We start from the raw sequence: 11,974 nt of genomic DNA on the forward strand, positions 1-11,974 counted from the left end.
TCACGTTGCTTATTGTTGAATAGAAACATCGCCCCCTGCTGTCTATGGGTGGTAGCGTTTAAACTTGCGTTTTGAAGTTTCTTCTTTACTCCCGAAAAAAATGAATATAAACCGCTTTTAATATGTCTTGAAATGCCATTTAAAAATGGAAACATTTAACTTTTTCTTACAGACGCAAGAAAACCACATAATAATAGAAAAATACATTTATTTAAAGCGTATTTAGCTCTAGATTTTTCTATACCAACAAAAACTAGCCAATATTTTTTATTTTCAATTCCAATACATGAACATTTAAGCTGTTAATGTTAATATCCCTAATTTGAACAAATGCATTATAAAATAATGAAAATTAAGAGAAAGACACCTTAATTCTTCACCTCACAGCAGTTAACATAGTCTTTTTGAGATAAAGGATTATAGAATATTGTCTTTTAAAGTCCACATTTGGGTCAACAGGTAAAATCTCTTGACCAGGATGGAGATCGTTTTCCAGGTAAATAAGCGTCTCTAACTTGCTGTGAGGGAAAGATGGTTCAGGTCGACAAACAGAGAAAAAAAAATAGAAATGTAATTTGTTTTAATTGAGTCGTGTGGCACGTTTAGTCGTTCCTGTTTACATTACAGTAGAAACACATGGAAACAAATAACAATAACATTTTTTTTTAAGTCCAGTTTCACTCGAGGATCATCATTCCTTTTAGTTGGATGTGTTTCCCAGCCTGAGGCGCTGAAGTTTTAATCTGACTTGATCATCTGAATCCTGCTGGACTTTCATCTTGTCTCGGTTCTCGATCTGGACAAAGACAAAATACTTTGTTGAGTCTTCTCCTTGTATGAAAAAATAAACAAGTGTTGTTTTAATAAATACCTGCTCATCACTTTGTAACTGGGAACTGTGCTGAGCCATGAGTGTGTAGAGGAACTGGTACTGCTCCGTGGTTTGGATCATCCCACCCCTGCACAGGATGAGACCAATTACTCCCCAAAAAATGTATGACATTTGTGACGAGAGACGAATGAGACACTTGTGGATCCTGAATGAACACGAGAGGAACAAAAAAAGGCTTTTATTTTTTTCCCTCACGTACCTGTCGAGTCGCAGCTGACACACAGTCTCCAAAATGTCAACCTGACCCGTTTCTCTGAGCTGCTGAGAACAAATACTGCCTGCGATAAAACAGCCGGTCCTGCCGATACCTGCACTGAAGGAAATATAAGGACAAAATATTGTATTTTTAGTTACGATTCTGAATATTCATTTTGTGCGGCGAAATACTTAGAACTCGTAGATCAGGGACGTTTTGGATTTTGATTTGATAATTATGTACTTGGAGTAGGTCTACAAGAATAAACAATTTGGAACTTACTACTGGAAGGGCTTTGCTGTAATGAGATTAAGAGGTGGTTGAATGGAGACAACTGTGTGTAACCTTAACTGTAACTAAAGACAGTTACAACACTCAACTACACAAAAATGTAAACGTTAACACCCCTATATTAAATAACATTCTAACGAGTATTTGTGAGATAAACACAATTTAATAAAAAAGAACACAACTTGTGACTCAACGAATCAGCTTAATGCTGATGACCAACCTGCAGTGGACAGTGATCGGCCCAGGGATAACATCCGAGTCGGTGTGGTTGTTTTGGAGGCGATACTCGGTCACCTCTTTTATCAGTCGTAACAATGGAGCAGTGCATTGTGGGATATGGTGGTCGGGCCATGAGGTGAACCAGTAATGTCTGATCAGTCGACGCTCCCCACATAGCTGGAAACGTTCATAAAACTTTAACACAGAAAAATCTACGACGGCTATACAGTGAAGTGATTACCTGGACGTCCAAGTCGGTGACTGTGAAACCATCTTTGTCTTGACTGTCTTTGACTTTGAGCAGGAAGCGACCAAAGTGTTTGGACGTTTCCTCTTCATTGTCTAAATCTTCTTGGACCTTCCTTCTGCTGTGTGGCCAGTAAATCTCACATTTCTAGATCAGAAGAGAAAATCAAAAATATTGACTTGAGAAACATACGTCTCCACCTAAATCATTTTATTTTGCTTTGGTACTTCCTGTCCTGCACTTCCTGTCCTCCCCTTTTGATGTCCTTGACAGTTTTGGGTGTTTATCTATGAGACTGACGGCTGTCAGCAATTTGGCGATCATTACAGACCTACTTAAACGCTGTATTTTCTGCAGACCATCTTCGGCTCACTGCTAAGTTCTACCTGGTACCTCTTTGTACCTCCAGTTGTTCGATGACCCGTTTGTTCTTGGACTTTTGAAATTCCAGGCAGGTTTATCACGACTGTTATTTTTTAGAAACTCCGCCTTTGAAGAGTTTTTAATTTAATTTTTTCACTTTTGCATGGACCAGTAGACCATGTGTGGACTAGGAAAGAGACTCTGTATTGGATTTACATTTTTGAGAAAGGATTCTTTGGACTTGCCGCCATCTTGTCGACTTCCTGACAAACTGTTGCTTTAAAATTGTCCCTTTTTTGGGGTATTTTCTGGTACTGCATTGTTATGTCTTCCGTTCCTTGGTCACCTTGTTTAATAATCCATGACAAGACGAACAAAAAGTATGCATGCATGAAAATATCTCAATTTATTTTTCAGGGTCAAACATACTCAAAGATGATGAATACTTGAATTAAGCTTTTTAATAAACAAAGGAAAAGACAAGTCAAAAAAACGTAACGTGTTATATATAGTTTATAAAAGTACAAAATTAAGTTATTATATTTCACTTTAACGCTTATATATATTTTAATTCTTTTAAATTTGTATCTCTTGCCGACCCACAGACAAAACACATAAACTCCTCGGTTAAGCAAAACACAATTTCCCCACCTCATTGTTCTCCTTCAGTCTTGTAACCATGACGATGATGTTGCTCCGTTCCTGCCACACCATGTCCCAAAAATCCCCGACCGTGTGCAGCATTGGCCCCTGGGTCGCTATGAAAGTCTTCTGGGTCCCTCTGTAGCCCTGAGGGACCAGAAAACATCTAATCTTTATAACAGAAAGTGCAACAGATTCATCTTTTTTTATTATTTGGAAATCATACAATTGAGCGTTTCAGCCTGATGTAGTTGTTGACTATGATGTTAATATTGTTGATTTTTTTTTTTTTAAAAGGCCTGAAGAGAGCTCCGGCTGCGTGGGCAGCGAGAGGATTCGGGCTCCGGGTAGTGGCGGGTAAGTGAGTCAAGGACGTGTCACTTCCTCCTTCACTGTGGTTTTCCTGACTGTCAGACTCTTACTCTTTCAAGCAAGTGTTTATCTGAGTTGGTGTTCGTCAGCTGACACGGACACACATCTATATGTCCACCGCGCGCGAGCACACAAAGGAGAAGACGCCCACGCCGATGACAAAGTTGTCGAACACAATCAGATAAATAGTAAGAGGAAACATGTTTTTCTCACCGCCGCGGATCACAGGATGAACCATATCAGCAGAGATAAAGCAGTGACACCGTTGTATTTTTACAAGTTTGTCAATTTAGACAAGTGGTGGGAAATGAAGTTGAAACATTTTATACAGTGATTGTTGTGAAGGATCATCAAGCAAAAAAATAAAAGAACAAAAACCCATAATATAAGGGTAAAAATTAAATCTAATAAAATCGAATAATAGCAAGATATATATTCTAAAATGATAATTTATTGTAAGTAAGTAAGTACTTTAAACAACTGAAAATCTCATATAAAACCTATTCTCTAAATACAAATTAGATTAGATTAAATAGACTTTATTAATCCCTCTGGAGATCTTCTTAGGGAAATTGCTTTTCCATTTCACAGCAGATGATAGTTTTATAAAAACAAGAACAAAGAGCAAATAAAAAAACAAAGTGTAAAGAATGACAGAGTGCAAATATATATATATATATATATATATATATAATATATATATATATTTGCACTCTGTCATTCTTTACACTTTGCACTCTGTCATTCTTTACACTTTGTTTTTTTATTTGCTCTTTGTTCTTGTTTTATATATATATATATATATATATATATATATATATATATATATATATATTTGCACTCTGTCATTCTTTACACTTTGTTTTTTTATTTGCTCTTTGTTCTTGTTTTTATAAAACTATCATCTGCTGTGAAATGGAAAAGCAATTTCCCTATATATATATATATATATATATATATATATATATATATATATATATATATATATAAAGAGCATAGATCAATCACAAAGAAAAGGATACAAATATTTACGATATTTTTGAGGGGCAATAAATACGATGAAAAAATTGGAGAACCAAAGTCGTTTAACTATTAATAAAACAAATAAAACAATAGTTAGTTTCTACATGATTTTCGACCTTAATGTGGGCCACACAAATATAGTACAAGGGTACGTATGTGACTTTGCCCATTTCTGATTTAAACCGTAGTTATTTTGTAAAGTAGTCCTCATATTTCTACCTCTAATGATATTACTGTATATAAATAATGCCTCAACACGGAACAAACATAGACAAGTGATTGGATGGCGAAGTTTGCCGGGGCTTGAACCCATCACCTTTGAATGTCCACGCAGATGAGCTTGACTCCTTTTGAATTACGTTTGGACACCTATTGACTGGCGTTTGGACACCTCCATGGAGTCATGTCCTTGACACTAAATCACCAACTGAGAAATTCAGTTAAAATTCTTCTTAGCAGCCCACTGACTCCCATGACACGCTCACGCTCTCTAGTTCAACACTGCAGAAAACTGACTAGAAACTGTTTCCTGTTTTTATTTGTTCAGGCTTTTCCTTGAATTTCTGAAACTCTTGTTCTCAGTGTTATCTTGATCTTTAAAGTATATATTTTATTGAGTTTTGTTTTGATTGTTAAAGCGTTTTGTGACCCTGGTCTAGAAAAGCGCTATATAAATATAATTTACTTACTTCCTCCCATGACACGCCCACTTCCTCCCATGACACGCCCACTTACTCGCATGACATGCCCACTTAGTCGCATGTATGCGTCTACTATCAACAAAAGTGATATAAAAAATGAGCTTCTGACCCGGATGTAGTTAGCGTTATAATTCACAAATATAATTTACTTACTTTCTCACTTACTTCCTCCCATGACACGCCCACTTACTCGCATTTATGCGTCTACTATCAACAAAAGTGATGTAAAAAATGAGTTTCTGACCCGGATGTAGTTAGCGTTATAATTTACAAATATAATTTACTTACTTTCTGACTTACTTACTCGAATGACACGCCCACCTACTCGCATGACACGCCCACTTACTCGCATGACACGCCCACTTAGTCCCATGCATGCATCTACTATCAACAGAAGTGATATAAAAAATGAGCTTCTGACCCGGATGTAGTTAGCGTTGATGTATCGGTCTGGCCCCGCCTCCTCCTCCAGATTCCCCAGTACCACCCGACTCTCAGGGTCTAAGACGACGACGACGAGAAGAATCAAGCACATGATGGCGTCCGTGTGGCTTAAAAACGTGACTCACTGGGCAAGATGGTTTTGTATCTGTCTTTGATGGTGTGACCCGGAACGTCCAGCTCGGCCGTGCTCACGAAGTTGGGCGGGATTTTCTTGTCGTGAAGGAAAAGAAAATTGACGTCACAGCGATATTCTTTTTGAACACGAGTCTCGGTCGTACCTGGTATTCCACGTTCAGCGTGGCCGTGTCCGAGGCCGCCTCCTGCAGGAGGGGGTGCGTGAGGGGGCGAGAGGAGGTGTGGAGGAGCTGAAGCCACACCTCTTTCGGGGTGGACACGGAGCACACTGGCTCCGCCCCCAAACCGCTCACGTCCAGGAGCAACGAAAGATTTGAGCCTCGCCTGTAACCGAGGCAGGGATTTAGTAAGAAAAAGACTGACAAAACAGGCGGAATTTGGCCCCTGGACCCCTGAGTTTGACATTGATCTACCACCTGTTTTAAAGTCCGCCAGCAGGGGGCCTCACTCAATCACAAAATGCGCCAAAAATAGACCATAAACATGTGTTTTAAACATATTTTGACTGAAATATCTTCTTGACCGTGAAATCGAGTCGTACTCGCCTCTCCTGCAGGCGAACCGAAGCTTTGCGGGGGGGTGTGGTCATAGGAGGGGGTGTGATGGGGTCCTCGGCGATCGGAGAATTGGACCTCATTGCCGCCATTTTGTTTGCGTGTTCCTCACGAGTCAGCGGGTCATCGTAGCACAATCTGCAAAAGAGAAGGTCTTCAGTGAGACTTTTTACCATCCTTGTCCTGCACCTGAAATAAGACTCGCCGTTTTTGTCGATTTAATTTAATTTTTGGATCAGTAAAGTGAATAATTCCACTTTTTTTTATTGTCTTGTTTGCTTATCTTTTTGCTAGATTGGTCGTGATTGACTATTTCTCAATCAAATCACAATAGAATCGATATTTTACTGAAAAAAAAATAGTTAAATAAATATTTACAAAGACCACTGTTGTTTCAACACGAACAAAGAGAAATAAAGAGAAAGAACAAGATGATACAATCTAAGTCTAAGATAAAGAACATAAATCAAAGAAAAATAACAAAGACAAAGGATACAAAGACTAACATAGAACAGAACATCCAGACATACCATAGATATTGATGTAAGTTATCAAGAAAATACAGAAAAGGTCTAGATATCAGATCTTAAATTAAACTTTTACGAGACATTTTCTTTTTATCGTTATATTTGTACAAACTTTATTTGTACCTCATGATCAAACATTAACAATAAACTAAAGATATGACTGTATATGACTTTAAATCCTAATACAAATGAAAGTTGATTAAAGTTCTGGTCTTCGTAAATAAAAGCGTGACTCACCAGAGTTTGTCAATTCCCGTCAAATTGTTTTAGGATGAATCCTAATCCTCTTCCTCGCTGTTATCAGATCAAGTCACGGGGCTTCGCTGCCGGAGGAGTGAAGGGAGAAGAATCTATGAGTTTCCACATCATGTTTGGATCTGAAAAACGTTCACACAAGTGTCTCCATCGGAAGAGAGTTTCCTCACAGCAGGAAGTCAGCTCACGCCCCCGCACACTGACACACACACACACACACACACACACACACACACACACAAACACGCAGCCATCGAGTTTGGCACGAGCGACTGTGATCAGAGGTGACCGACGGTTCTGCTGATATTTGACAGAGAAAACATTAAATCAAGTTAAATCCATCGTTGGCTCGAACCTTAATAACCATCTCTGTTTTTTCTCTTTCTTTAGAAATACTTGGTAACATCTAAAATATATGTTCCTTATCTTATCTGAAACATAATATTTATATCTTCCTATATAAACAAGAACATTCAAGTGCTTTTATTTTGAGACAACGGTCCAATGGGCCACGTATAATGACTAAGAGGGCCAGATTTGGCCCCCGGGCCTTGACACATTCGATCGTTATTTCAGGCAATAAGTAAGAATAATGAATAATCCAAGTATTTATTAAAATGTGTTAAGATTCTGTAACAATAATATTTTATAATTAAATAAAACCATCCCCTGCTTAAATTAAATTAAGTTAAATAAACTCAAAATTACAATTTTCTCAAATAAATGTACAAACAAATGTACATTTTCCTGAAACATATTTACAAACTTTGAAACGAATTTAGTATTTCCTGAAATAAATTTACAAACTCTATAAAGTTTACGACCTTAAATAAAAAAAATTTAAAAAAATCTGAAGAAAATTAAACATTATTACAATGCCCAGAAACAAATTTACAAACTTTGAAACAAATGTATAAACTTTTAAAATAATTGTACAATATCAAGAAAATGTAAATTAGTTTCAGGAAATTTACAAAGTGACGAAATTCTGAAAATTACTACTTCCTGAAAAAAATGTAAAATCTAAATTTCAAGAAATTCTAAATTTGTTTCGGGAAATGGTAATTTATTTTCAAAAGTTGCACATTTGTTTTGCACTTGAGGGCTACCGGTAAACAAAAGGTGTTATCTCTGGGTCAAGGTGACCCGCAGGCCCGAAAATACAAATGTGTTTGTGGTATACCTTGTTTTGCCTTTTGTTTAAGGCGAACGACCTCCGACGCTGCATATGTATTTATTGAAGCCAGGGAGGTGGTTCATCATAAAGAAAAGGCAACACAAGGGATACCACAAACACATTTGATTTTTTCGGGCCTTCGGGTCACCTTGACCCGGAGATAACACATGGTTAAATAAAACAGGTTAATATGATACAAATGATGTTGTTCTTTGGGTTGTTTTTTTTATACCTTATCACAAAAAAGTGAAACTATTATTAATAACATTGTAATTAAAACACAAAAGGGAAAAGTAAACATAATCGCTCAAGCAAAAATTGTAAAGTTTTCTAAATCAATGGGCACATAACTACAAAGAAAGGGCCACATGTGGCCCTCATACCACACTGTAGTTAGTGTAACACCTGTTGGCTCATCTTACAAGTCAATACTAGAACAAAATAAATTGTCATTTCTGTAACATTTCCAGGAAAACGACAAACGAGTTGATAGTCGGAAGAGAAATAAAACATTCATCGACGGCGACAGGAAGGACAACGAAACGCCAACATGTGATCAGACTTACCTGCTCTTCTAAAAACCAACCGTCATGATCAATAAGTTTTCCGGAGAAGCTGCTCTCCTAGTTTCTCACCAGACGCTCCGAAGCAAACTGACAAAGTGACGGAGGTGAGACAAGAAAAGACACGCAGCCGTGATGAAGGGAGCGCGAAAGTGATAGTAAGGAAAAAGACAAACCCGGCGACGTGTAAAAGAACGAGGGAAGAAACAGCAGGATTAGACATGTCCCGCTGTTTTCCTGCTGCTTCTGAGATGATGCGTTCAGGGGCAGAGAGACTCATTCAACTGAGTCACAGAGTGAATGAAGAGATGGACAGATAATGAAAAAGAGGGAAAGAGAGAGAGATGCTCGGGGCGTCGATTACTAAAAACACCAGCAACAACTGCTCATGAATCATGCATGTTCGATCACACACACACACACACACACACACACACACACACACACACACACACACACACACACACACACACACACACACACACACACACACACACACACACACACACACACACACACACACACACACACACACACACAGAGGAACGGTCTAAAAACATCTACCTGGTTAATGAGCGCTGACTCAACCTCACACCTCCACATTGTGCTTTCTGTCCACAATAGAAAACACTCTCGTTCTCACATTAGCGTCACAAACTTCCACTTACCCAGTGGCAAAAACTCTCTCTATGGCAACTACTGATGAGAGAATCCAGCGGTTTTTTTTGTGAAAACTGTCGGGGACTCTTCTACTGTTATGATACCTTGACTCGGGCTGGACCCATGACCTCCTCCCAACTTCAGCTTCACTCCGATTTGGATTGAAAAAAATTAACCAGGTTTTCATTCTCAGTTTAAGTTCCACGCCAACTCCACCTCACGACACTACCCATGGTACAGAGAAATTATAGCTTTTGATGCATTTGAAATATTCTGGGATAATAAGGAAATAAAAATATCTCAAGAACTTAAACATTGTCTTGAGAAGTAAAGCAGATTCTTGAGAAGTTGAAACAGATCTTGAGAAGTTGGGAAATATCTTGAGAAGATTAAAAAAAAGATCTTGAGAAGTTAAAAAGATTTTGAGAAGTTAAAAAAGATCTTGAGAAGTTAAGAAGGATCTTGAGAAGTTAAGAAAGATCTTGAGAAGTTTAAAGAGATCTTGAGAAGTTAAGAAGGATCTTGAGAAGTTAAAAAGATCTCAAGCAGTTAAAAAAGATCTTGAGAAGATAAAAAGATCTTAAGAAGTTTAAAATAGATCAGGAAAGGTAAGAAAGATCTTGAGAAGTTTAAAGAGATCTTGAGAAGTTAAGAAGGATCTTGAGAAGTTAAAAAGATCTTAAGAAGTTAAAATAGATCTTGAGAAGTTAAAAAGTTCTTAAGCAGTTAAAAAAGATCTTGAGAAGATAAAAAGATCTTAAGAAGTTTAAAATAGATCAGGAAAGGTAAGAAAGATCTTGAGAAGTTTAAAGAGATCTTGAGTAGTTAAGAAGGATCTTGAGAAGTTAAAAAGATCTTAAGAAGTTAAAATAGATCTTGAGAAGTTAAAAAAAGTTCTTAAGAAGTTAAAAAAGATCTTGAGAAGATAAAAAGATCTTAAGAAGTTTAAAATAGATCAGGAAAGGTAAGAAAGATCTTTAGAAGTTTAAAGAGATCTTGAGAAGTTAAGAAGGATCTTGAGAAGTTAAAAAGATCTTAAGAAGTTAAAATAGATCTGCAGAAGTTAAAAAAGATCTTAAGAAGTTAAAAAAGATCTTGAGAAGATAAAAAGATCTTAAGAAGTTTAAAATAGATCAGGAAAGGTAAGAAAGATCTTGAGAAGTTTAAAGAGATCTTGATAAGTTAAGAAGGATCTTGGGAAGTTAAAAAGATCTTAAGAAGTTAAAATAGATCTTGAGAAGTTAAAAAAAGATCTTAAGAAGTCAAAAAAGATCTTGAGAAGATAAAAAGATCTTAAGAAGTTTAAAAAAGATCAGGAAAGGTAAGAAAGATCTTGAGAAGTTTAAAGAGATCTAGAGAAGTCAAGAAGGATCTTGAGAAGTTTAAAGAGATCTTGAGAAGTTAAGAAATATCTTGAAAAGTTAAAAAAGATCTTGAGAAGTTAAAAAGATCTTGAGAAATAAAACAGGTTCTTGAGAAGCAAAAAAAAGATCTTGAGAAGTTAAAAAAGTTCTTAAGAAGTTAAAAAAGATCTTGAGAAGATAAAAAGATCTTGAGAAGTTTAAAGAGATCTAGAGAAGTCAAGAAGGATCTTGAGAAGTTAAAATGATCTTAAGAAGTTAAAATAGATCTTGAGAAGTTAAAAAAGATCTTAAGAAGTCAAAAAAGATCTTGAGAAGTTTTGAAAGATCTTGAGAAGTTAAGAAAGATCTTGAGAAGTTAAAAAAGATCTTGAGAAGTTTAGAAAGATATTGAGAAGTTAAGAAAGATCTTGACAATTTAAAAAAATATTCAATATTGAGAAGTAGAGAAGTTTTCAGCAAAACCTCTTCTCAAGATCTTTTCATTCTTGGCTCCCGGGGGCCTCCTTATATAACCATAAGTATCACACCTTCTAACTATTTGGCATCTCTGCTCTAGAATAACTTATCTTAACTGCAACGGTCATTCAAATCACTCAAAAAGTCTTTAAAACAAAAGCATGAATACAGCGAAGCAGCAAACCAGTGAAAAGTGTGTTTCAACAAACCGTGCAGCTGCAGCAGGTGGATTCCCTTCTGTTCGGAAAAAGACGAGAATTCTGTGCAAAAAACAACAATTCTGTAGATTAGTTAAGAGGTAATTCAACAAAGAAAAATACATAAAATAAAGTCAATCAATAGTGTAAAAGGTAAAATAAAATACATTGTACCAAAAGAGAGAAATACACCAAAATGAGTTTAATATAGTTAGAAAAAAGGCTGTTTATTAGCAATAAAAAATAATTGCCGGCTTTAAAAGGGGCCACACAATATAAAGTACTAATTCATTTAACTTTAAAACAATTTAAAATTAATACTTTAAAACTTGCCCGTTTTGCGTCCTCCTTCTTCTGTTTCTGCTGTTCTTTGTCATCCGTCTGTACTTCTACCTTCGCCACCACTTCCTTCCCTGCACCACCCACTCTCTCGTTTCCACACACACTTTTTTTTGAGCTCACACACACACACACACACACACACACACACACACACACACACACACACACACACACACACACACACACACACACACACACACACACACACACACACACACACACACACACACACACACACCCCCACACACACACACACACACACACATATACTTTCTATTCCCCTCGTCCAAGGTTACTGGTCCCCCTCAGACCACCAGTGCAGATGGATGTGCCAGCAGCAACAATATGCAGATG

At 36.9% G+C, this 11,974-nt stretch overlaps 1 protein-coding gene across 2 annotated transcripts; it reads right to left on the minus strand.

Moving 5' to 3' along the window:
- Positions 1–563: 563 nt before the first annotated feature.
- On the minus strand, positions 564–11,692 carry LOC148059474 (tyrosine-protein phosphatase non-receptor type 7-like). 2 transcript variants are annotated; one of them, XM_087782313.1, is made up of 13 exons: positions 11,612–11,692; positions 11,291–11,341; positions 6,844–6,929; positions 6,071–6,217; positions 5,669–5,849; positions 5,516–5,600; positions 5,368–5,447; positions 2,860–2,997; positions 1,840–1,992; positions 1,600–1,775; positions 1,092–1,205; positions 872–959; positions 564–796 (listed from the first exon to the last, which is right to left on the minus strand). In XM_087782313.1, exons 4-13 carry the CDS (start codon positions 6,169–6,171, stop codon positions 701–703), a joined length of 1,212 nt encoding a protein of 403 aa, XP_087638439.1. In that variant the 5' UTR covers positions 6,172–6,217; positions 6,844–6,929; positions 11,291–11,341; positions 11,612–11,692; the 3' UTR covers positions 564–700. The 2 variants fall into 2 exon arrangements, 1 of the variants encoding a protein (XP_087638439.1); XR_015709480.1 differs by having other exon boundaries at positions 751–796; positions 1,092–1,200.
- Between the last annotated feature and the right edge of the window lie 282 nt (positions 11,693–11,974).

This window comes from Callionymus lyra, chromosome 19 (genome assembly GCF_982586985.1).
Source record: "Callionymus lyra chromosome 19, fCalLyr1.hap1.1, whole genome shotgun sequence".
NCBI lineage: Eukaryota > Metazoa > Chordata > Actinopteri > Syngnathiformes > Callionymidae > Callionymus > Callionymus lyra.

Bases quoted from the DNA above. Each gene is read 5' to 3' on its own strand.
- LOC148059474 (XM_087782313.1), bottom strand. From the start codon at position 6,171: ATGGCGGCAATGAGGTCCAATTCTCCGATCGCCGAGGACCCCATCACA. The intron at 5,850-6,070 runs GCGAGTACGACT...CCTCGGTTACAG, and splicing joins TCGGTTCGCCTGCAGGAGAG to GCGAGGCTCAAATCTTTCGT. The intron at 960-1,091 runs GTACGTGAGGGA...CATCCTGTGCAG, and splicing joins TGTCAGCTGCGACTCGACAG to GGGTGGGATGATCCAAACCA.